Consider the following 27,620-nt stretch of genomic DNA (forward strand, 5'->3'; position numbering starts at 1 on the left):
CTCTACGGTCCTTAGAAGGTTGTAATGGGTATTTCCGAACATCTCGTATATCCGTGTGAAACTGGCCGTGTAATGCTACCTATCGAAATGTGTACTTCTTTCGTAGTGTGCAAATAGTCATTACGGAACTTATGGCATTTGCAGCTATATTTCGTCGCGAAAATAATCAGAAATGCCCAACAATGCCATACTTTCCACGAAATGGCAAGGTACACAGGAGGTTTTGAACGATCGAAACAAACTTAATTCAGTGCTGTATCATAAACTAAACTGTGTCAGTAACTTACCGCCCTCCCGTTTTCCCCAGCCGGCCATCAAGGCACGTTTTCCCACGAAGGTTGCATTGACCTCGCTGGGGGAAGGCAACGTCACCAGCTTGATGAAACCTTGAGGAAAAAATGTTAAATTATTTATGCCGACAATCCTTTATGTATGGATTCTGCAAATGCAAAAATCAATACCATCTAACAAAAGGATATTGAATGAAATAATACACCTTTGCCGTCCTCATGTTAGCTTGACAATAAGTCCTAATCACCAATACTATAGGGAGGTAATACAGGATGTTACCAGAATAATGCAGGACGGAGCTTGAGGTAGTCACCAACTATTCCACGAAAACGTAATTACAAGTAACCATTTTTTGTTAAGTGATGAGTCTTGGGCCATGCTACCGCCCCCTATGTACCGCTCCCTGTCAGATTACGCTTTCACCTACCATGCGGTTACGCGCTTTTTTTCTCTTCTCTTTCATGTCACTCTCCATCGTCTTATTGGGAAAGGAAGACAAATTAACTCGAAGAGGTTCCATTGACACATAGTCAACACGGATTTAGAAAATATCATTCTGGTGAAACACAGATAGTTCTTTACCGACATGAGGTTCCATTGACACATAGTTAACACGGATTTGGAAAACATCATTCTGGTGCAACACAGATAGTTCTTTACCGACATGAAGAGCTAAGCGCTATCGACAAGGGTTTTCAAATTGCTGCCGTATTTCTAGATTTTCCTACATCACAAGCGGCTTGTAATCAAACTGCGTGCTTATGGAATATCGTCTCAGTTATTCGACTGGGTCGTGATTTTCTGTCACAGAGATTACTGTTTCGTAGTAATTGACGGAAAGTCATCGTGTAAAACGAAAGTGATTTCTGGCGTTCCCCAAGATAGTGGAGCAGCCATCTTAGGTTGCTTGCAGATGATGCTGTCATTTATCGTCTAGTAAACTCACCAGAAGATCAAAACAAATAGCAAAACGATTTAGGGAACATATCTGTATGGTGAGAAAATAGGCAAATGACGCTAAATAGTGAAAAGTGTGAGGGCATCCATATGAGTGCTACAAGGAATCCGTTAAACTTTGGTAACACGACAAATCAATCAAATGTAAAGGCTGCAAAATGAGCTCAGTACCTAGGAATTACAATTATGAACTTTTTTTTTTAGATTATCTGGCTGCTTCTGCTTCTCGGCTTTAGATATTTGCCTTGAAGTGACTTTTCTTTAGCATATTCCAGAGGACACGTGCGACTTATAGTATGTCACAGACGCGAAAACCCATCGCCCCCCTTAAATTGGACAGAGCACATAGAAGAGTTGTGGGGGGAATCGAACCAAACACTGCGTTTCATTGGCAGAACACTTAGAAGATGCAACAGGTCTACTACAGAGACTGCTTGCACAACGCTTGTACGTCCTCTTTTGGAGTACTGCTGCGCGGTGTGGGATCCTTACCGGATAGGATTAATGGAGTACAACGACAAAGTTCAAGTAAGGGCAGCACGTTTTGTATCATCGAGATATAGAGGAGAGAATGGTACGGACATGATACAGCGTTTGGGGTGGACATCACTAAAACAAAGTCGTTTCTCGTTGTGGTGGGATCTTCTCACGAAATTTCAGTTACCAACTTTCTCCTCCGACTGAAAAAAATATTTTAAAATGTAGACTTTCACGGCCGGAAATGTCATGTCCATTATGATTATCCGGGCTGTTGTGCCGTGGTCGGTTGATGAATTTTGTCTCAATTCCCAACGTTTCGTCCCCGTCTGCGGGAGACATCTTCAAGGGGGTCTGTAGTTTGATGGAAGGTCCAACACACCCGCTGGATATTTAAAGGCTTCAAACCAATTTCCTCTTCTCCAGTCTACTCTGTAAAGATACACCAGAAAAAGAAGAGAAAACCCTGACTAAAAAATTCAAAAAATGTCTGGCAAGTTTAAAAATGTATTTATGGAAGAGTAGGAAGTTGAGCTCACAACAATGAGAGACTTGCTTAGCTTATCTGGCAGTTCGCTGTAAGAAAGGCATGAACTCGCCGGCGAAGATTGGGTTAACGGATTCATTAAGAGACATCCTGTTTTATCCATCCGCAATCCAGAAGCAATATATGGTGCAAGAGCCATGTGCTTTAATAAACTAGCTGTAGATACTTTTTTTTTCGTTGTCAACAAGTTTACTTGAGAAGCACGGACTAACAGCTTCTCAAATATTTCATTGCGATGAAACAGCTGTTTCAGTGAACCCTAAAAAGCAATAAAAAATCATAGCTTGCAAGGGGAAACGTCAAGGTCGTTACTATTTGCAGAAAGGGATGAAACTGCAACCACCCTTAGCTGTACGTCGGCAAGCGGCGCTTACACGGTCCTGATGCCTATTTTTCCTCAAAAGGAACAACAGAAGGAATCTGAGTTACAACTGCTGCCAAGAGATTGGACTGAGGTACACATCATTTGATGGAGACGTATTTTCTGGAATTTTCTAAGGCATCAAAATACTTCCCAGTTCTTCTTATATTATATGGCCACTCAGCACATACCGAGAATCTTGAAGTCTCAGACTACGAGAGGAAGAGTGCACTTCATTGGAATGTCAGGCTATGAACAGTCTTAAGAAAAGGACACAGGCGTTGAATGCTGTAATTAAAACCTTATACTCTCTTAAAACGAAATAGATGTAGAGCAAAACAAAAATTCTGCATCTCCACTAGATCTACATGTTTTTATAACAGCTTGTCTTCACCGCCCCATTATGCATAAATCCTGGGGCAGAAGGGGGCAAATGACATACTTTCTCATTTTGGAATAAAAAGTTTTATTCTCTCGTTTTCCAAAAATATTATTGTATATTAGTAATTATTGAATAATAACGAGTTTACAGAAAAACTTGCAGTTGTCTTAATTAAGCCTTTTGTAGTTTTAAAAAATATTTTCAATTTTGTCCCCCATTTTCCCATGGTTTCCTTTACTAAAATAACACTAATTCTTATCACAGCCAGTACGAAGAGAATGGTGTTGGCCGAGAACTGCAGGAGGCAGGCTACTGGAGAGTACTGCGAGGCAGTTTGGACAAGGTGTATTCTGCGGACTGCAGTAGTTATACAGAAAAAATATATAATTTCTTGATAAATGGTCAATGGTCCAGGACTTACGAGGGATTATTTCCATAAAAAATATCCATGTCTACATCTACATCTACATTTATACTCCGCAAGCCACCCAACGGTGTGTGGCGGAGGGCACTTTACGTGCCACTGTCATCACCTCCCTTTCCTGTTCAAGTCGGGTATGGTTCGCGGGAAGGACGACTGTCGGAAAGCCTCCGTGCGCGCTCGAATCTCTCTAATTTTACATTCGTGATCTCCTCGGGAGGTATAAGTAGGGGGAAGCAATATATTCGATACCTCATCCAGAAACGCACCCTCTCGAAACCTGGCGAGCAAGCTACACCGCAATGCAGAGCGCCTCTCTTGCAGAGTCTGCCACTTGAGTTCGTTAAACATCTCCGTAACGCTATCACGGTTACCAAATAACCCTGTCACGAAACGCGCCGCTCTTCTTTGGACCTTCTCTATCTCCTCCGTCAACCCGATCTGGTACGGATCCCACACTGATGAGCAATACTCAAGTATAGGTCGGCGAGTGTTTTGTAAGCCACCTCCTTTGTTGATGGACTACATTTTCTAAGGACTCTCCCAATGAATCTCAACCTGGTACCCACCTTACCAACAATTAATTTTATATGATAATTCCACTTCAAATCGTTCCGCACGCATACTCCCAGATATTTTACAGAAGTAACTGCTACCAGTGTTTGTTCCGCTATCATATAATCATACAATAAAGGATCCTTCTTTCTATGTATTCGCAATACATTACATTTGTCTATGTTAAGGGTCAGTTGCCACTCCCTGCACCAAGTGCCTATCCACTGCAGATCTTCCTACATTTCGCTACAATTTTCTAATGCTGCAACTTCTCTGTATACTACAGCATCATCCGCGAAAAGCCGCATGGAACTTCCGACACTATCTACTACGTCATTTATATATATATTGTGAAAAGCAATGGTCCCATAACACTCCCCTGTGGCACGCCAGAGGTTACTTTAACGTCTGTAGACGTCTCTCCATTGAGAACAACATGCTGTGTTCTGTTTGCTAAAAACTCTTCAATCCAGCCACACAGCTGGTCTGATATTCCGTAGGCTCTTACTTTGTTTATCAGGCGACAGTGCGGAACTGTATCAAACGCCTTCCGGAAGTCAAGGAAAATAGCATCTACCTGGGAGCCTGTATCTAATATTTTCTGGATCTCATGAACAAATAAAGCGAGTTGGGTCTCACACGATCGCTGTTTCCGGAATCCATGTTGATTCCTACAGAGTAGATTCTGGGTTTCCAAAAACGACATGATACGCGAGCAAAAAACATGTTCTAAATTTCTACAACAGATCGACGTCAGAGATATAGGTCTATAGTTTTGCGCATCTGCTCGACGACCCTTCTTGAAGACTGGGACTACCTGTGCTCTTTTCCAATCATTTGGAACCTTCCTTTCCTCTAGAGACTTGCGGTACACGGCTGTTAGAAGGGGGGCAAGTTCTTTCGCGTACTCTTCAATTCTGCTGCAAAAGTAGATTTTTTAGTACTAGAGAACTTCAGTTTGAGTACTATAACAACAGAAAGATATTATCTTAAAATTTTATTTATGTCTAAATATTCAGACAACATTAATACTGCCGAAGTTGCTCAAATTCATGCTGAGTTGAGCAAATGCTTGAGGCTGAAGTGAAAGAGGATACGGATTGATGCAACTGAATATAGGTGAGGCAGAACAATAGTAAATGGAGTTGAAAAAGGACAAGGTAAACCAATGTACGTGACTACTGACTATAACTGGTCCTGTCGAGTCTATGTAAGTTGACTTCCCGATGAAGTACACAAACGATGAATACGTCGACATCCAGTTTGTACTGCGTGTATCCGGTAACCATGCTGCTGCTGCTCATGCATATCCTGGACTGTACCCTCAAAGAGGCCATCCTCTGGAGCAATGCCTTAGGGAAACTGATAATCTTCATCTGCAAGTAGGACGAGTGTAAGAGTGTATTGACAGAGAGAAGGTTTGCAGGGTGGGGTGGACAGAGTGAGAGCAGGAAGAGGGTGCAGGAAGTAAGTGAGACAAGAGACACACAGAGGGTGGGTATGGCGGAGATGTGCAGAGAGAGGAGGAGGATAGTTTGAATAGAGAGAAGGGGGAGATGCAGAAGAAAGGTTAAAAAGGAAGAGGGAGTAGGAGATGGACAAGTAGAGTTGGATATGGATAAAAAAAAGAAGGGGGGACGAGGGGAGGAGGGTATGGCCAGTAACAGTGGGTGGAGGAGATGGACAAAGAAGAGGGGGGAGCAGGAGATACACAGATGTAAGTGGGATGATAACGTGGATGCAGATGTGGCAAGAGGAACAGATATCTGTATATATATAGAATACAGATGTGAGCTAAGCTCGAAGGCGGGCGGGGGGGGGGGGAGGATCTAGTACAATCTGTACTTGTTTACTGTATAAAGAAGCATGTAGGCATGTACATAAGGGATCTCTCCCCAAACCCAACAATCAATGTCCGCTAAATTTCGCACCCTTACAGCAATCTTCAGGAGTATTGGCTCTGTTTTGTTTATAATTTCCTAGCTCCAATTGGAGTTACAGGCAGGAAAGTGTTTTCTTCAGCCCTGTCATTTACACTGCCCTGACCTGACATATCTGGGAATAGTATTGGCCTGCCTTATCGTCCTGCTCTTCAAGGCAGCCTATTTGTCAGAGGCAAGAGTAGCTTTTTCCAGTCCCTGGCGTGTAGATTGTCATGTATGCCAGGTGTACTGTGTTGGAGGAGTATTGACCTGCTTTATCAACCTGTCTTGCATAGCAGCCTATATGGTTGGTGCAAAAATCGATTTTAGGTCTCGCTTACATACAGGTATGTTGTGGGAATTGTTTTGGCCTGCTCTATGGACCTGTTTGGCAGGGCGCACACTTGGGATCGGGCACTATTTGAGAGAAGTGTGATGTGGATTGAGGAGGGGGTGAACGGGGGGAGTATGGCCAGAGAGGACTAATAGGATGAGGTGCAGAAGAGGATGGCTGGAGAGAAGCTGGGGAATAGGAGTTTGTTACAGGTAGGGTGGGAACAGATGGATATCAATATCGGCAGGAGGAGATGGATATGGCGAGGGGATGGCTATGACTATGGCAGAAACCAATTGAATATTCAGCCAGTCATGGAGATAGTGAGCAGACAGTGGTCGGACATTCAGTTTGCCATCTGGAAACTTGTCAACATATCACCAACTCAGTCTCTGGACTTTGATTCACACCCCTACTTCAATTACAGTGTTTTTTTTCACTTTGTGGCACACTCAGTTCTCTCCATGGACAAACGCTTGAGTGTTCAAACATCATACTGCGCAGTGAACTTTCCTTGTCCACCCTTTGCCTGTAAACACTACTATAACACCACCTACGTGAGACAGTTACAGTGGAATGCACTCACCAAGAATGCGAGGACAGTAGCACCACCTTCGAAATTACTGAATAAGCTACCTGAGTAAGATTAAGACTTGCAGTCAGCAATTTTGGAAGATGGAACCACTTGTTTCCCGCCTCTAGCCGTTGCCTAGAAGCTGCGCATAGCCCAGAGGATGAACGCTTCTGGCTGTAAACTCATCAGCACAAAATAACAAGATGCTCAATATGTCGCAAAGACCTCGCTTCTCGAGCAATCCTGTCATCTCAAAACTGACTCCATTGCGTAATGAGATGGTCTGCTTCCTAATTGCCAGTTACTGAGTCACGTCAGTGATGAGTCTGATCGGCTCTGAGACTCATGGGACCTTACAGTTCTCAACCCTATGGTGCAAGTCCAGAAAGTCGAAACCTAGCTTTTCACAGAACTTTCGACGTCTTTGGTTCAGTCCTTCCATTATGCTCACTACCAAAGTTCTGACGACAATGCTGCAAATTGTGAGCTTCGCTGAATGTCCATGCGCAAAGCTGATCCTCTCAACCTTCTATGCCAGACGCTGGAATGACCCAAGAATGACCTAGGAGCTCAGACGACAGGCATAATTTATTACAACATGCGCCACAATCTGCAATATTTTGCTCCCTGTTCCCTCAATGGCTGTTGGAATTGCCTCTTCAGCATGTTGAATGAGGCCCCAGGCATACACACTGAGTGTCCTTTCCTGTCCCCTGCTGCCATTAACCTAAGGGGTACCATGATTCGCTGTATATTTGAGCTTGACAATGATTAAAAGACCCCTACCCTTTTGTGTTTACCTCCTCCTGACACTGAACAGAACAAGATACCCTAAAAAAGGTGAAATTATTCCAACTGGCACAGTTTCAGTTTCACTAAAAGACACTAAGATTGTTTGGAGATTAATAAGGGGTGTGGCTTCTTAATGATAAGAGTAATGTCGTCACGGTTGATGTCATTAGTGCAAGATCATCGATGTTATCATGCGTGACTTTAACAAAAGACAGACGACCAATTTCCGGATCAAGTAGTGTGTGTGTAGCGATTCTACCTGTGTCAGAATGCCTATACCTACACTACCCCTGTAGCTGGAATGTTGTTGGACCTTGCATAAGTTGTCAGTGTGACAGTTGGGCGCAAGATGGAAAAAAACTGTGAAATCAACACAGTCATTTATGGAGTGGCCCAAGGCAATGCACTCTTTAACTCTTGTCACTCAAGTTCTGGGATTATGTCACGCCACCTTGTCCACGTATGCTGTGAGACCTAGATATGAGAGAAAATGGCACCGTCAGGATCATCAATTACAGCCAGTAACTCATTGATGACAGTGCTTGGCGTCAACCATTGCAGACTGTAACAGCAAAAAGATGGGTGACAGTACAGCAAATCACTGGTGAAATCAGTGCTATACAGCTACAAGTAGTGAATAACTTTGCAGTTCATATGACTTCCCTGCTGTAGTGCAGAAAGTAAGTTCCCCATACTTGAACTAACATCCAGTTCACAAGAATCTTCTCAAAGATTGAGGGCGGGGGCGAAAGAACACCACCAGTGGATATCCAAGACACAGTAATAGGTCACTTGGGCTGGTGGGACACAACACTCGGTGGTACACTCCAGTGGCACCATAACCATGGAAACCATGTTAGGTGCTTCCTTCAGTTTACTAACTGGGCGTCACATAGGCTGGAAGGGGAGGTAGTATCATGTGGCAGGTTTGACACTTTGAATGAAGTAGACATCTTTGTTTGGTTTCACGTCGTGTCTCATCAGTGAAATATTAGAAAACCTATCATATTCTCATGAAAGGTCACTACTTGTGGGATGGTCTGGGCTATCTGCTGACATACATCCAATCAAGAACGCTTAGGGTTCCAGGAGCCACCATGGTTTCACAGATTCAGAAAAATGTGCACGCCTGTAGCTTCTTCCATGATTTACAGTCTGCCGATATGCACCCATGTTAGGTGCTACATTTATTCTAATGTCATCTGTACTTCACTCATTGCTGAAAAATCAGACAATTTCTCTAAAAAAAACCATAAAAATGAACTGAATAAATAAAGAACTGAAAGAAAAGCAACTATGTAGTATATTACACTGTCCAGTCACATTAATGTGAACACCTATCAAAATTCTGAATAACCATCTTTTGCTGTGTGGAGCGCTGTAAGACATGCGGGAAGATAGTCAGTGTAGTTCTGGACAGTTCTGATAGTGATCTGGAGCTGCGCCAACTCCAGTGCTGTGGGCACTGCACGATGTTTCCCAGTTGAGGATCCATTGTGTGAACAGGTCAATGTGGTACCATGGGTTCTCATTGAGTTTCGTATATGGTGAGTTTGGTTGACAGAGGAGTATAGGAAGCTCACCCTGCCACTCTTTGAACCATGAACGTACACTGTCAGCTGTGTCACATGTTGCATTGCCCTGCTGGTAGATGCCATCGCGTTGAGGAGAAAGGAAGTGCATGTAAGGGTGGACATGGCCCCCAAGGATAGATGCATACTTTTGTTGATCCATTTTGTCTTCCATAATGGCGAGATCACCGGACGAACGTCAAGAAAACACTCTGGGGACCATAAAACTCTCTCCTCTGATCTATACCCTTCCGCTGATTGTTGCAGGGAATTTACTTCCAGACGTTTCACGCTGTACAGCCTAACCGCCAACTGTCTGATGGAATATCAAACGAGTTTCATCTGAAAACTCGTCACCACTCGGTGGACGTCCAGTTCCAGTATTAGCGTGAAAATTGCTGCCTTTTCGCCAATGAACAGCAGTCAGCGTGGGTGAATGAACCAGCCATCTGCTGCAGAGGCCCATAAACAGCAACGTTCCCTGACTGGTTATTGAGGAGATACTGCTGGTAGACCCTTGGTTCACTATGACTGTACCAGGCATTAATTCGGTCCCGTCTAGATTATGGGAGCCTGGCTTACAGTTCAGAATCCCCTTCTGCATTGTGGTTGCTTGACCCCATCCTTCACAGTGGGATCCAACTCGCCACTGGAGCTTTCCACACAAGCCCTGTCAACAGCATACTTCTGGAAGCTGGTGTCCCTCCATTGCGGATCCGGCGCCATCACCTACTGGCTGCTTATGCTGCACATGTTTGTAGCTTACCCTGGCATCCCAATTACTGTCTGCTGTTCCCCAACTCGGCCGTCTATCTTCCAGAATGGCGGCCCCAGTGAGGGTTCGCGTCTGGGCTCTTCTATCTGGGCTTGAAGTTTACCCTCTTCCGCCTCTTTTCCGGGCCCCCCATGGTGTGTGCCCCGGCCATGCCTTCGGCTCGATTTGGCACAAGACCCGCAGGACTCAGTCCCTTCTGAGGCCCTCCACCGCCGCTTTCTTTCAGTCCTTGCCGCGTTTCAAGGCTCTGACGTGGTTTATACCGACAGTTCGATGGTTGCTGGTCGGGTCTGCTCTTACTGTAGGAGACCATTCTGAATAACTCCCATTGCCGGCTGGTTCCAATGTTTTCACTGCCGAGCTGGTAGCAATCTCTCGAGCCTTAGAGTATATCCACTCCTGCACAGGTGAGTCCTTCTGCAGTGACTCCCTGAGCGGCTTACAAGCTATCGACCAGTGTTTTCCTCGTTCTCGCCTGGTGATGACAATCCAGGAATCCCTCCATACTCTTGCCCGTTGCGGCCGCTCCGTGGTCTTTGTGTGGACCCCAGGTCATGCAGGCATCTCGAGAAATGAGTGGGTAGACATACTGGCCAGACAGGCTGTCAGTGCCCCGGCCTTGGAGATTGGTCTCTCGGAGTGTGATCTCAGGTCAGTTTTGGGGCAGAAGGTACTTGATGCCTGGGGTGATGAATGGCGCACCCTTCGAGTCTTTAAGCATACTACAGGTGTGTGGCGTTTCTCCTTGCGAGCCTCCTGCAAGGACTCAGTTGTTCTCTGCCGGTTATGCATTGGCCACACCTGGCTGACGCATGGTCATCTCTTGCGCCGTGAGGACCCACCCCTCTGCCACTGTTGATCAGTGTTGACAGCCGTCCACATCTTGTTGACCTGTTCGTTTTTAACTGCTCAGGCAGTCGTTTGCGCTGCCAGATATGCTCCCTGCACTTTTATCAGATGACGCTGCAATGGCAGACTTATCTTTGAGTTTTATTCGTACAGGGGACTTTTATCGCTCGATCTAAGTGTTTGTGTCCTTTTTGTGTTGAGTCTGGCCCTTGGCCTACGGTTTTAGATTGTGGTCGTTAGTGTGTTTCTTGGTGGTTGGCTTTTCCTTTTTTGTTTTCATGGTCGGCCAACCACTGTCATATTCTGTGTGCTTTTAATTCCTTTTGTCTGGTCTTTGACTGTGTCTTTCTTGTTCTGTGTCGTCCGTTGTTACCTCAGCTATTTGTTTTTATTCTTGTAGGATTTTGTGGCCGTGGAACAAGTGACTGATGGCCTATGTAGTCTGGTCCTTTCAGTCCTCCACAAACCAACCAACCCAACCATCTGGGTCGCCAGTTGCTCAACAGCTGCCCATCTGTTTGGCTATACACATCTTTCAGCTACCATTCGTATATGGCCCATAGTGCACGACAGTTGCCTTACCACAAGGATAGTGCCATTTTCCCACGTGCATTGTACTTTAACAATGGCGGCATTTCGAAAATGCTTCCACCCTTGTCCCAAAAACCAATGATCATGCCTTTCTGTATGCCAGACAAATAGCTCTATTTCCGCATTATGACATCTCCACAGTTTCTGCACTTCCCACCCCCGTAACTCTCTTTACGTACACTCCACTGGTAATGCTGCCACCTGCCATCTGTGACTGCTCATTGTTCTTTGACGTTGAACAGAGGTGGCGGTCACATTAATGTGACTGGACTGCGTAAAAAGGAACTGTAAGTTTCAGACTGCACACACTGCTTTGCCAGACTGCTGCACATGACTTCACTCAATCACCACACTCTATCTCACACTCTTTATCAGTTTATTTATATATCTATCTGTACGTCTGTAGCTCTCTGTATGAAGCAAGAGCGCCACTCTACTTTTATACTACTCACTGCACGCACTGCTTTGCCAGACTGCTGCACATGACTTTCACTCAACCACCACACTCTATCTCACACTCTTTATCAGTTTATTTATATATCTATCTGTACGTCTGTAGCTCTCTGTATGAAGCAAGAGCGCCACTCTACTTTTATGCTACTCACTACTGAGAGGAGCCTTCTTAGGCAGGAATACAACAGACACGTCGTGACTGTAATAGGTCTCCGTATTGTAGTCTGGGTGGGTCACTGCCCAGGTGGCGACCACGGTCCAAGATGTGGTCTCGTTCTTAGTGCGATGAATTCCTCCCAGTCGGATGGTGAACTTCTCATAGCTGCAAGAACAAAGCTATTTTCAGTTGCAAAGCAGACAATCGATGCTAATAATTTTTACATATAGCTGATGGTAATCAATGCCACAGACATTCCACAGTAGGTGAAAACTCAACTACTAACTGTCAACCTCTGTTAGGTCCATTTTTGTGTATCTAAATACATACACAAACACAATATAATAACAGCGAAGTTAATTAAACAGTGTCCTTCTAAGATTAGTAATGCAATAAGTTATTTGTGTAATCAGTTATTCATCTGCGGAATATTTCAGAAATGGTTTGAATGTGCTGAAGTTAAGTCAGTTCGAAAGGAAATGACGGTTATACAATGAAGGCTTTCACTACCGAATGTTTCAGCTACCGAGAATTCTTCCGGGTTGTATGGCCGTGGTCCATGGAACTTCTCTGTCCCTGACGTTTCGTCCAAAGCTACGTTGGACATCTTCGGAGGTGCTCCTGGTTGTGGTGAGTCTTGCTGAGTCGGGCGTCGAAGAGCGGCCTAAATACCGTGGAAAGTGGAAGTGGTCTGGACTTCACGTGATAGCAGAGATGAACCTTGTCAAGGATAAAATATAACTACCGATCATAGTACGTTAAAGATGAAAACTTCTCATCAATTCTGTGGCGCCACTGTCCATATATCGCTGAGTTTCATAGCTGCTTCTTTTCTGTTAAAATTATCACCATGTTTATATATTTCGATGGCTTCTCTATACAGCCATTGATAATAGTTCGTCTTAGTATATAATGCTTCAGTTGCTATTTTGTCTAACACTGACATGGTGAGACCGTGGCTGTGTACAATTAATGCAGGTTAATTCTTACAAAGAAGAAGACAGCAACCAACCACTATTAATACTGCTGTTTATTTAGGTAAATAGCGCCGTTACCGCTTTCGAACTGGCAAGTTCATCATCAGATGGCTGTTCACATGATTTGCAAAATACACTTTACATTATCGTCCGTTATCGATTTTTATTCTTCCACTGTGGCGAAGTATTTTTGGTGTGTTGTTGCCGTCGAAAATTCAGCGCGATTTTGTTGCGAAGTTGCAGGATTGTATTTTTCGAATATTCCAAAATATATCAAGCATTTATGTAATTTGTACATCACCATATTGTGCAAAGCAATACACACACACACACACACACCAAAAACAGTTTGCCACATGAGAAGTAATCACAAAGACTGCACAAGAGAACTTCTCTTTCACAAGAGAACTTCTAAATAGCAATGACCAAGCAGCCGAAGTCAAGGATGAAACAGATAGATTGAAATCGACTGAAGAAGCAGCGGAATGCTCTAGTGGATGTAGTTGGCTCTCAAATTGTAAATATAGAATCAACTATTGCTATTAGATAAAATAAAACTATGAATAGTTTTGAAATAGACAATACTGAAGGATAATTAAATTTTGACATCAGAAATAACTCAAACTAAACAGAATCTGGAAGAGAAACTATACTTTAGTGCAGGCAAATACTCATATTTATGTTATCAATACTAATGTGGCGGATATAGAAAGAATAGTAACTAGTACCGTAGGTGAATACAGAAGCAATGTGTCAAACATTATATAGAAGCTTGTTGAATTACAAGGAAATCTCTCTACAAAACGTTTTGTTAGTAGATGTAGTGGTATTTGGCCTAATGCACCTTTAATAAAATTTCCTAAAGAGGGCAAATTATGTCCTGTCAACTTTTGTACAAGACTTTTGTGACAAAGCTGTTTCTTAAACGACTGATGTGTTTAAATTTGAAATATATGTTTTTGAAGGGTAAGCAATTTCGTAACTGAATCATAATGTCTGTTCACATACGTTTTATGCTGTAATGTATTTGAAAAATGTGCTCCAAACAGATTTCTGTTAGAATCAAAAGCGAGTTTTTGAGTAGGTTTAACTTTAGAGAGGGAAACGAAAGTACAAAAGAATACTTCTAGATAAGCTCAAGTACTGTGGTATAAATGGGACAGCGCTCGAACGGTTTAAATCATATCTAACTGGAAGAGTGCAGAAAGTTGAAATAAGCAGTTCACATAATACGCAAAAAAAGCTGGTGATTTCTCAAACTGGGGAACAATCAAAAATGGGGTTCAGTCTTGGGTCCTCTGCTGTTCTTAATATATATTAATGACTTGCAATTCTATATTCACAAAGAAGCAAAGCTGGTACTTTTTGCCAATGATACAAGTATAGCTATCACACCCAACAGACACGAATTAAGTGATGAAATTGTAAATGATGTTTTTCAGAAAATCATTAGGTGGTTCTCTGCAAATGGGCTCTCATTAAACTTTGACAAAACACAGTATAAAGAGTTCCACACAGTAAATGGAATGACACCATTAATAAATATAGACTTCGATCAGATATCGTTAGCTAAGGTAGAATATACAAAATTTCTAGGTGTATGCTTTGATGAGGGGTTGAACTGGAAAAAACATACTGAAGATCTGCTGAAACGTTTGAATTCAGCTACTTATGCTATTAGGGGCATTGCAAATTTTGGCGATATACATCTCAGTAAATTAGCTTACCATGCCTATTTTCATTCTCTACTTTCGTATGGCATCATATTCTGGGGTAATTCATCATTGAGTAAAAGAGTGTTCATTGCACAAAAGCGTAAGAACAATTGGTGGAGGCCGGCTGCGGTGGCCGAGCGGTTCTAGGCGCTTCAGTCAGGAACCACGCGGCTGCTATGGTCGCAGGTTCGAATACTGCCTCGGGCTTGGATGTGTGTGATGTTCTTAGGTTAGTTGGGTTTAAGTAGTTCTAAGTTCTAGGGGACTGATGACCGCAGATGTTAAGTCCCATAGTGCTCAGAGCCATTTGCACCATTTGAACCATAATTGCTGGAGCTCATCCATTGTTAATAACAAATTTCATAAGTGGATATATATCCACTTATGAAATTTGTTATTAACAATCCAAACGAATTCAAAAGTAATAGCAGTGTACCTGGCTACAACACTAGGCGAAAGGATGATCTTCACTATTCAAGGTTAAATCTAACTTTGGCTCAGAAGGAGGTAAATTATGCTGCCACAAAAGTCTTTGGTCACATACCTAATAGTATCAAAAGTCTGACAGATAGCCATTCAGCATTTAAAAGGAAATTAAAGGGATTTCTGAACGGCAACTCCTTCTACTCATTAGATGAACTTTTGGATACAGTAAGTGGGTTATTTCCCTACCCCCACCCAAAAAATTAAGTGTCATATAATATTTTGTGTAATGTAATATCTTGTATTGACACCTTTTATTAACTGACACATTCCACATCATTACGAAGTGTCGTATTCATGATCTATGGAACAAGTACTAATCTATTCTAATCTAATCCCTGTTTGAGAAACAGCTTAGAAGAGTAACACATTTGGTCAGAGCTTTGGCAAGCTGACTCAAACAGATGCCCTAAAAACAAGATTTCCACAAAAAGCGCTATAGGCACAGTTTATGTAACAGAAGCCTCAACTGAATGGTTTCTCAAGTATGTTTACAAGCCAGGCAGTCTTAGAGAAAAATGAGAGACAGAAATTTTATTGTGGTGCAGTTGATGGTTATGGACATTGGGATGGGATCGAAATTGTAATGGGAAAATTCGTGAAATAAAGGAGAAGGATATTGCAGGAATCATTGACAGGGATTGTGAAATCATAAGACATTTCCACTGAAATGGAAGAAATAGAACTGGAAACAGAGAACTTTAAGATAAAATTTTTGAAATTTCAATAACTTTTAAGATAAACGTATGCTTATGGTCGTTCCATTGTAAGCTTGTCAGTTTGGAGCAAGAAATATGAGCCAAAATATGGCCAGTAATTGCATGATCAGAGTATAGGGGAGGATAAATTCAGACTCCTATGTGCAGAAAAAATGGGAGCCTATGAACAGTATAAATTATATATTCTTATAGGGAGTTCAGGAAAGCAATACCTCTCAACACAACAGACAACAGAAATCCCAAAAATACATGTAATTAAGAGTAAGAGTGGGGTGATGAGTTGCTCCCAAATGCCTATAGTGTGTTAGGAATTGAAATTTCAAAGGTGGAGGAAATGACGAAAAATAATTATAATAATTGTGGTACAAATAAGTTAATAATTACTGAGGAAGCACGACTAAAACGTAATCTCGCTATTTCCAATGTTGTAATTGGTGAATTTGATAATCAAGTACAGGTAGTGAAGACATTTTACCTTTTAATTGTAATATGAGTGATGATGAAATTCATATTAAGATAAATATGATGACAGATGTGATGTAAATTATAATGAAGAAATTGATAGAATGATTAATATCGAATTTACAGATGAAGCAGTGGAAGTTGATGATGTAGATGGCTCTGAGCACTATGCAACTTAACTTCTGAGGTCATCAGTCGCCTAGAACTTAGAACTAATTAAACCTAACCAACCTAAGGACATCACACACATCCATGCCCTAGGCAGGATTCGAACCTGCGACTGTAGCGGTCGCTCGGTTCCAGGTGATGATGTAGACATTCATATCCAAATTGTAGGAACAGTCAAGTTGCTGGTATACAGCTCCATTAGAATCAAATTTTTGGTACTCAGTAGGTCATTAATCAGTTATGGAAATACTAAAGAGTGTGAGGTACTGAAAGTTCAAAGTATTTTTTTTAAATATTGTAGGGACAACAACACAAACAGAAAAATCAAGACCAATGTAAAACAAATTGGTGAGATGATGTATCCAAACTGGTGAGAAGAAATGAATAATAGACTGGATAATGAGGGGAATCCACAACTGGAAAACATTCTTCCAAGGAAAACTGTGGAGAGCAGGGGAAACTGGCATGAATGTTAGTGCATTACAAGCAGAAAAAGCACTGAAAAAGATAGGGCACAAAATGGGTTTCAGTGAAACTGAAGATAATCTCTTTTATAATGAGAATGATAAAAATCAATGTGACACTCAGGGAGCTCCCTATATTTACATTCAGACAGAAAACTGGGAGACTAATTGTTTCATACATCCTAGAAGTCAAGTCTCTAGAACTTCAGAAACAGGAAGTGGCAAAATGAAACACAGTCCTGATTTCATGCCAGTGACTGGAATGACTGTTAAGGTAAGTGCATTGGTGTGAGATATGCTACAGTTGTGAAAGAAATAAAATATTACTTTTCTCAGCTGATGTTGGGAAGATAAAATTTGTGCAAGAATGTTTAGTTGTACCAGATTTCAGTTAAAGAACAATATTACAATTGGACAAAATTGTAAGAATGGGAATGGAATTTGACTCGCCAATAAATAATTAATATTTGCCTACCCAAAAAACAAAACTTATTGAAAGAGACCATTTTTCCGATTTATGTAAACAGAAGCATCCAAATTAGGTAGCAGGAAACATATGACACAAATCTGCACTAGAACAATTAATTTTCTACCAGTTTCGGTCTAAGACTATCGTCTGGTTCTTATGTCAATGTTAAGAAGACAAAATTGGCTACAAAACCTTAAAATACAAAGCGTCATGTAGACAAAGACAAGATAAAATCAATATTCATACCAAGTAGCCAATGAAAATTACATGCCACTCAAGTAGAAACATAAAACCACATTAATTATGAAGGCCTAGAACAATAGAAAAGTATATAAGGATTGCCTTGAATCAGCACTTATCGTAATACACAACAAGAAGTAACTGAACATTTTTTTATGACTTAACCTGAGTAACTAAAGTATTGTAATGTAAAATATAAAATCACAAAGATGTCTGATCGACATGTGCTGTAGTACGCTAGGATAGTGTTAAGATTTTTTTTTTACATTTTATTTCCTATGGCACCAAGGGTACATTACAGAGATTGAACAGCAGCAGGGTTAAAGATAATACAATATACATAAAGTACAGATAAAATAAATTAATATCATTCCTGATTAGGGAAGTCTTATGTTAAGTTGATGAGACAATATTATCCATGTGAATGGAATGCATTTAAAAACAGTTGCATGAATTATACAGTAAAGAAAAACGCTAATTTTAATAAGTAGAATAAGTACTTTACGATAGTAAAAGACAAAATGGCTCTGAGCACTATGGGACTTAACATCTATGGTCATCAGTCCCCTAGAACTTAGAACTACTTAAACCTAACTAACCTAAGGACAGCACACAACACCCAGCCATCACGAGGCAGAGAAAATCCCTGACCCCGCCGGGAATCGAACCCGGGAACCCGGGTGTGGGAAGCGAGAACGCTACCGCACGACCACGAGATGCGGGCTAGTAAAAGACAGGAAAGCTATTTAAATATTTGCAAACTGTTGGTTGTAGGTTGATATCTAAAGTTCCATCCAGAAGACTGCATCCTGAGAGATCTAATGTATGCTGGACAGAGCTTCAGCGTATTTTCATGGAGGAGATTCCATGTCTATGAGGTGCATCGTTTGTCGCTAGTGTCCACTGTCACTCTTGGTAATTTCACCGATTTCACTCTTGTGCTTAAAGTCCTGGCATCCTCTGTGCTTGGTACATATGCGACTAAGGGTATTCAACAACTTTGTAGGTTATTGGAAACCTGGAGGGGCTCGTGTAAGAAGACTGGCACTGAGACCTTCAGAGCTAGGATTGGCTGCAAACCACTTACCCCACCATGCTCGAATCTTTCAGAAGTGAATCTCTTGCCAGGAGAGTTTCCCATACTTAAGTTATTGCCTTTGAGTGACGTCACAGTACTGATGTAGTGACAGCTCGCAATTTCTGGAAAATTTCTCCCATTCCTTTTCCAATGGAGCTTGATTTTGTATCTTCCATCGTTCGATCAGATTGCCATTCCGTGGCTGTGGGTTTCATTGTGCCATATATTCTTCTTATAGCCACATTCAGCTTTGTATCAACCATGTCTGTATGAGTATTATTCAGCCATACTGGGCAGCAATATTCACCAACAAAATGCACATGTGAGAGGGCTGTTGTTTTCAGAACTGATACCTGAGTTCCCCAACTTTTTCCACACAGTTTGTGTAATATGTTGTATCTGGTTCTCAATTTTGAGGCTGTTTCAGTTAGGTGCGTTCTATATGTCAGATGGCATCCAGAGTCACGTCAAGATATTTTTGGGATGGGTTATATGACAGGAAGTGATTTCTGAATGCACTTTGCGGTTTATGGCCAGCATGTCTGTTATTCAGATGGAAGATGAAAGAATCCCTTTCGTTTTCGTTTACTTTGAGTTGCGATACATTAAAAAATCTCATCTAGAATTCTCAAATCCTGAGTGAGAGTCTTTTCTGAAATTGTAAAATCATTAGACTGTTATGTCATCAACACAGATAAACGTTCTCGCTCTCTTTCCTGGTAGGGTGCAACATTTAATTTGAAGTCCATGTGGTAGTCTGTAATTTAAATTGTTCACCTTACTTACTTGATCATTTAGGTGAACTTGTAATTTCCTGTTGGACACGAGGTTATTCAGTAACTGTACAACTCTTTTACATTGAATTGTTCTGAAGAACCTTAGAAGCATACCTTCCTGCCACACTTTATCATATGCCGATTTTAAGTCAATAAACAGGGCTATTGTTTTGTTCTTATCTTTGATTCCATTCTCTATGTAAGCGGACAATGCTTGCACTTGATCACTACAAATGCGGTCTGGTCTCAAGTCAGCTTTTTCTAAAGGAATATTTTTCAAGATATTTGGTGCTATCCTACTGTAGAGTACTCTCGCCTGCAGTTTATGGCAGGCATTTAGAACAGCAATAAGTCTATAACCTTCGTGATTGTTAACCAGATTTAGACAGTTTCAGGATGGCTGCACCTTGACCAGCATCTTTAACGAACACACAGTATATGCTCTTATTCTAGGTTTCAAGATGTCTAAGGCTCAAAAAACTTCGTCTGTAGAGATTTTTTGTGCAGATTCGAAAGGCTGTGCTTGAGACAGTTTAGACTCTAGTTTATGTGTCATTGATTTGCTACTTTTGTTGTTGTTTCTTGGCGTTCTCGTTAGATTGACGCTCCTAGTTGCTATTTTGTTAGGATTTACTTCGTCTGGTAAAGAATTATAACTATAATAACAACAGTTAGACCAATGTTGTAACATATGTACCAAAGTAGAATAATAACATTGTAAATTAATCACAGCTGTGTGTGTGTGTGTGTGTGTGTGTGTGTGTGTACCATTTTACAATGCATTATCTGTCTAATAGAAAACTAAGAGACAATAAGGGAAACTCTCACAAATGACATTGAAATATAATTCAAGCAAACATGTCAATAGTATTATTATACATAATTTTTACTACAATATATCATACAATACAGTCTATCACGTGTTCCAACACACAAGGTCTGACAAGCAAAGAATACCTATCTGAATAAGTGGCTAAAATTGAGAGCCAAAGATTTCACTAATAAGCTTCATGATCACAGATGCCAGACAAACTAAGCAGAATTAAAGCACACAGTGGAAAAAACTCAATGACTACTGAAGAAAGCTCTAAGTGCAAGTATTTTGCATTTATTGTGAAACTTAAAATAATTTATCATCCAATATCAAATCTTACAGCTAACAGGGGTAATAGGGAAATATATTTCCCAGAATATCAGTACACAATATCAAAAAGCGTCACACTTGAAGGGAGATATGGATACATCATACTACTTACTAGCGGTTTTTATGGGCATTCAGATGATGGCACTGATGCTGAACTTAATACGTTATGGTACATAGCACTGCAGAACATTGGTTTGTAGACAGGTTGTATAACAAGACAATTAGAGTACAGGTAAGACAGCAAGAATAGTAGTCACTTTGCTTGAAATAAATACAATGAGAACACCAGTTATACGGTTCTTGCCCCATATGGTAATATTTCAGAGAAAATTAAACATCTAGTTAGAAGAAGGTAATGATATGATCTGTTTGGCATGAAAGTATAAACAATATATAGACAGGACTAATCTGGGACATGTAAGGTTGATGATTTTTGCATGACAAATTTTACATACGTCAGAGTGAAAAAAAACTTCGAACCAGATTTAAAGAGCATTCTTCCCCAAGCAACATATAAGCTCTAGGAGCACATCTAAAGATCCACAAGTACTCTCTAAAATGATCAGATGAGACATTCTGATAAGATCTAAAACTAACAAGCTGATTTGATAAATAAGAAGTATTCAAATGGTTTTTGTATAGGTTATGAAAATGCTGTGACATTTATAATTCTTGTTGATGGTTTCTGGTGCACAGTATTCTGTTATTTATGGATTACTAGGTCCTGACAGGTAGTAACTTGGAATTGAGGTAGCTTCAAAAGAGTTTTAAAAAGTTTTCGCTTCATACCAGTACTACGAGACATTGATATGTCTTTTGTTAAGACAGTGTTTTAAATTTTGGTGTTAACAAAATTTGTTTTTCTTCATATTTAAGATATCAGTTATGCAGCAATCAGTTACTCATCTCCTCCCCCCCCCCCCATTTCCCTTTCTCTTTCTGGCCTGTGTTCAACACTGCTCCACCCCCTTCCCTCTTGGCCATCATTGCCCCCATCTCCTATGATAAGTTTGGTTGTGCCTCAATCTTCATACTTTAATGTGTTTACAAAGTGGTATATTTCATTTTAAGTCAAATTTAAACTTTCCAGTTTAACCATTGTCAGTATACCGAATATTTCACTCTTTCAGTCTTTCTGTTAAGATAATTTGACTTCATACTGTTATGATAGCCCACTATTCTGTATTCTAGTATCATCAGTTATGTCTTCACATTACAAAACCAATAATATTGATTTACTAGATTACATATTTTTATAGTAACTGTTAGTGCCACCATCCAAATGATAAATTAAACTTCATGTCAGCGCACATCCAGCTGCAAAGAGAAAATTTTACTCTGGAAACATGTCCCAGGCAGTGGCTAAGCTATGTCTCTGCAATGTGCTTTCTTCCAGAAGTGCTAGTATTGCAAAGTTTTCAGTGGAGCTTCAGTGAAGTCTGGAAGGTAGGAGATAAGGTACTGGTGGAATTAAAGCTGTGAGAACAGATCATGAGTCATGTTTGGTTAGCTCAACTGGCAGAGAACTTGTTTGGCAAAGGCTGAGGTCATGCGTTTGAGTCTTGGTGCAGCACCCAGTTTGAATCTGCCACGAAGTTTCATATCAGCACACACTCCGCTGAAGATTGAAAATTGAATACTTTCCTCTGTGTGCATTCTGGTTATTTTGTTGCTGCATATTAAACTTGTATCACTACACAGAGTTTTTATTAGTAAGTCACACCACCCCTTCTGGCCCATGCTGACAAATTGTGGTTTAGTGTCATAATATGTAATAGGATTACACCTTGTGATGTTTGTATGGCCTGCCAGAGTTGTATATTTATATTTCTGTTCTGATGATGTTTCCCATTGTCATTATATGTTACTAGTTTCATAGATATTTTGTCTAAGATTTTTTATGATCGGTAATGATGGATAATGGTTTATACTTCCTTTATTTACTATTTTCAGACCAACAGCTGTAGGACACAGAAAATTCTAGCCATTTTTCTCTTCTGTAGGAAATTGCTTCAAATTCTGTTTGAGTAATTGTTCCGATTGTCCTGTATGTGCCTATATTGCGCTCTCTTTCCATACAACAAGAATGCTTTTATGATTAACGGTGTTTTTGCAAGGATGCACAGACATGATGAAGGCTTTTAGAGGTGAGAACAAGGGCGAACGATTACTGTTTCAGAGATGTATGTTGGAAGCAGGACGTAACATTTTTCGGGAAAGGTAACACTTGATGGATGGGGTGCCTCATTAAGACCATTAAGAAGAATGCATTCAGTGTTATTGTGGGCTATTTTAGTTGACAAGGGCTTTTGGGACAAGAATTTCCATGCAGATAACCTGAGACATAACAAAAGCTCCTACAAAAACAACAAAAGCCACCATTAACAATTTATGTGACACTTAATGATATCCAGGAAAGGTTGACATGTAATGGATGGGCAGTCTCGTTTGGATCACTAGGAAGAATGCATCCTGTGTTATTCTGGGATATTTTTGTAAACAATATCTGAAAGCACTGAAAAATATTTCTATGGTGCGTCGAGAGGGGGACTTGGCCGTTATCTACATAGAGATGAGATGTCAGTATAACAACGACAACTTTAAGCTGCACCTGCAAGGATTAGGCACTATGCTAACATCTCGCAGCTATGTGTTGGCCACATTGGGCAGGTGAACACGTGCGCATGGCCAGACAGGTCTTACATGTGGGACACATCATTCCACCTTGAAACTCTGTAGGGAACAGTTTGCTGATTCTCTGCAGTCGAATTTCTTAAAGAAAGTTCGGTAGCATTTTTACATGCGATTAGTGTTTGTGTACTGCATTATTTTCTGCTGTTTAAGCGTTGTGAGTGTGTTTGCAGAACATCATACATGCATTATTTTGACAATTCGCAAGTTGTTTGCGTGTCTGTACATCAGTGCACCGAATTCTTTCGGTAATTTACGAGTAGTTTGCAGGTCTGTAGGCTATTTATTGTGAACCAAGCATGCCATGGCATGCGTTTTGTATCAGTGTAATAAATACACTACTTGAAATCCGTTCCTGAATTAATTGTTCATGTTTCCCACTGAATATAAATACACTCCTTCCTCTCCAGCAGTTGAACACAGACTGAGTCCTTTTCCCACCATTTTTCCCCAGACTGTCATCTTGGATTATATCACAGGGGAGATGACAGTGTCCTCTGGCGGTGGTACTGTATACTAGGTCCGTTGGACTCTGGACCTCATGGTGAACACACTGGATGTAGCTACTGCCTATGACAACTCACTGTTTAAATAAACAGAGCATGCAAAAAAAAGACTTAAGTCCATCTTATCCAGTAGCCCAGCACAGACTGCGTCCTTTTCCCGCCAATTCCAAGGAAGAGATGGTGGTTGGATGACTTAGGTTAGCGGAGGTAGACCAATAGGCCAATTTTTCCCAAAAAAAATGAACTTCCTGACATGAAATCGTGGCGACATTGCTACATCTATCACCGCCACCTTGGATTCATTATCTTAAATAAATTGGCAACCATGCAGAGTGGGGCCATATCGTCTTTGCCGTACTTCTAAGGTTATGTCACAGAACACCTTGCAGTTGACTGCACATGTGCAGATTTTATTTGTTTCAAATTGCTGATGTACTGTTACATGCTTGTGATCCATCCATATGGGCATTTAAATTATGTGTGGCTCTGTAAATAACAATGGATATACATTAAGCTGTTCAGCTGTCTGCCACCTTGTTTGTGTAGTTTGCAAACAGTGACACGAAAAGCTTTAGTGCAGGCCTTCCAAGTAAAGATTACGGGCAAACCAGCAAAAGGAAGTGAAACATATTGCATAAAAAAAAACACGCACACACTGAAAAGAAACCGCAGTAATCCGCAATATGTTTTAATGATTAATCTTTCCATAAACGGCATAAGAAAGGAACGCAAAGGAAAATTTGGAACTGTAAATATTTTCTAAGAAATGTTTTAACTTACAGTGTCTACGAAGATTCTGCAACTGACATTCCAAGAAGGAATTATGATTAAAGCGTGCAGGCCTTCATATTCCGTTAGCTTCATTTTGACCTTCGAGCAGCCCTCTGCAGTTGCACGTGGGCACTAGGTCCCTGATGCAGGTAAAGTCGACCCATCGGCCATTGGGGACAACGCGAGCTACGGCTGCAGAGCTCATTCGCTTGGTAACTCTGGACCGAGTAACGGGATTCATTCGAGAATATTGTGAGAACACAACGAGAGTATTGTTTCTCTGTTGAAGCTTTAAAACAACCATGTAATTATAAAACACCGACAAGACACCGCGAAAATTACTGCTTCCCCTCTTGTCACGATGAAAATCATTCCATCACGTGTCAATTATCAAACTCTAAAACAATAAACGTATCTAATTTTATGCATGATGTTGTCGTGTAGTCCTTACAATACCTCCCTCGAAATTTATTTGCAATCGAAAGTTTTCCTTTGCCTGTTATAAAGTAATGAAAATAATGTATTGAGCATTACTTCTGCTTATACAAAAACTGGGAATAGAAAAAAAAAGTTTCCGCATTGGAACTTGACCCCAAGACCCTTGGACGCTTGGATTAGTGTGCTGTACTCTTTCCGGTCGGCGAACAGCTGCGTGAAAACCAACACAGCACGCATGACGGTTGCTTCGCTTGAACCGCACCAAAAATTCAATTTTTTTCGGAACACTCGATCATCTTTAGCTCCCGTTTCTGCCACTTTCATTTCTGGCCACACTATGCACACACCATAAATTTTGACGAAATCGGTGGTGGCGCGTATGTGCGTTCCGCTTGTTAGGTATCATTTCACATGCTATCAGTTTTTCACTCAACTTGAGATGGGGAGATTTGTAATAAGACTTGTGACAACGTGAGGTTCCTAAACAACAAATAAAGGAACCAGTTTGAAAGTGATATGGTAGTAAGTATGCACAGTTACTGAAATACAATGTAGCATAATGCCATTAATTATTTGTTCCATAGAAAATGGCGCATTATGTGCGTGGTAGGTGAATTCGATTCAGCTTGACGGTATGAAAAAAAAAGGTTCAAATGGCTCTGAGCACTATTGGACTTAACATCTGAGGTCATCAGTCCCCTAGAACTTAGAACTATTTAAACCTAACTAACCTAAGGACATCACACACATCCATGCCCGAGGCAGGATTCGAACCTGCGACAACAGCAGTAGCGCGGCTCCGGACTGAAGCGCCTAGAACCGCTCGGCCACTCCTGCCGGCGAGGGTATGAAACCCTACGCCTGATCAGCAGTTTCAGTGTATCTGTGGTTGCAATCCGTCAACCATAAACATTGCTGTGCTTAACAGTGTAACAAGAAAATGTAAGTGCATGAGCGGAAAATTAATTTGACATGTCTGAAGCTGATTTCACCAATAGGTGAAATTGCAAAAATAAATGAAATGAGGTGGCCCTCAATTGCATTCCCTCAGACTCAACGTTACAATATTAAAAGTTTTGGCTGGTTTCGTTGTCTAGGGGTTGGGATACGTAGTTGCGGCACTACAGGCCAAATACTGCTGAGTCTACAGTATATGATAAGAATACACACCCAAATCGAATGGTCGAAGGTTTCTATCACCCGGCAGTTGCGAATTATCAATGTAACATACAAATTTATAAATGGAAGATTGGAATTAAATAAAATCTGCAGGTACTATTTTAACGACTTTAAATGAGTACGATAGTAGAAGTACTTTTGAGAATGCGGTATATTTCTGCAAAACACTTATTGGTGTCAATGGTCCTGCAAATAAATAAAATATAAGTTGAATAACAGGGAAACAATAGATTCCTACTGCACGTAATTAGTTAAGAACAACAACAAAGCACGCGAGATATTAACTTCACTGTAGAAGCCACGGAAATCTCACAAACGCACAAGTCAGCACTACGAAATGTTTCTGTGTGCCGTGAGCACGCGTGAACCGCTCCACACTGTCCAGGTCCCTCTCGCGACTCTGCGTCCATCTCGCCGCCACGTCCAGCAGTTCTCGTGTCCTCTCTCGTCCTCCCTAGAACTGCCACACTGCTCATAACTACCTCGTGTCCTCCCCGGAGACGATCGCTGCGATTGGCTAGAGTGCTTCTGCCCTGTCTTCAAGCCAACGCCCACTCACAAACGTAATGAAACATTCGAAATACTGGAGTAACATTTAAACAACATGAAATTAAATAAATATTCCTATGGCTAGACTATAAACACGCTCTAACACACATTATTACATACACAAACAAATTAAACAAACATACATCAATGGAATAGAACAAAAGGTAGGCCATTAGCCTAATGTCTCTGTGTTTTCTAAAACACAGTAAATATTCAATAAATTTCTCCATATCGGATATAAACAAAGTGTGTTGTCACCGCCAGACACCACACTTGCTAGGTGGTAGCTTTTAAATCGGCCGCGGTCCGCTGGTATACGACGGACCCGCGTGTCGCCACTGTCAGTAATTGCAGACCGAGCGCCACCACACGGCAGGTCTAGAGAGACGTACTAGCACTCGACCCAGTTGTACAGCCGACGTTGTTAGCCATGGTTCACTGAGAATTACGCTCTCATTTGCCAAGACGATAGTTATCATAGCCTTCAGCTACAATTGCTACGACCTAGCAAGGCGCCGTATTCCATTTATATTGAGAGTCTATTATCGTATCATCAAGAGAGATGTTCTACAAATGTGGATTAAAGTTAAGTATTCCAGAAGCTACGTACTTTTCTTTATAGCATTCATTACGTATCTTGTTTCAGACCTCACGCCAGCCTGCTTGAGTTTAACGCGTGCATTTCGGCCTTCTCTAGCTATACAACACAAAGACATAGACGAATAAGTATATTCATAAGCATGGTGCTAACGTTTTAACTTTAACTGTGGAGCACATATGGC

At 41.1% G+C, this 27,620-nt stretch overlaps 1 protein-coding gene across 1 annotated transcript in view; it reads right to left on the reverse strand.

Annotated features, from left to right (window-relative positions):
* The window catches only part of LOC126106129 (brachyurin-like), a 151,883-nt gene that overhangs the window by 55,257 nt on the left and 69,006 nt on the right, over nt 1-27,620 (reverse strand). The window contains exons 3-4 of the mRNA XM_049912373.1: nt 12,005-12,174; nt 288-386 (exon numbers count right to left, since the gene is read on the reverse strand). Of these exons, the coding sequence (XP_049768330.1) occupies nt 288-386; nt 12,005-12,174 (269 nt within the window). The remainder of the gene's footprint in view (nt 1-287; nt 387-12,004; nt 12,175-27,620) is intronic.

The sequence above is a fragment of the Schistocerca cancellata genome, chromosome 10 (genome assembly GCF_023864275.1).
Source record: "Schistocerca cancellata isolate TAMUIC-IGC-003103 chromosome 10, iqSchCanc2.1, whole genome shotgun sequence".
Classification (NCBI taxonomy): domain Eukaryota; kingdom Metazoa; phylum Arthropoda; class Insecta; order Orthoptera; family Acrididae; genus Schistocerca; species Schistocerca cancellata.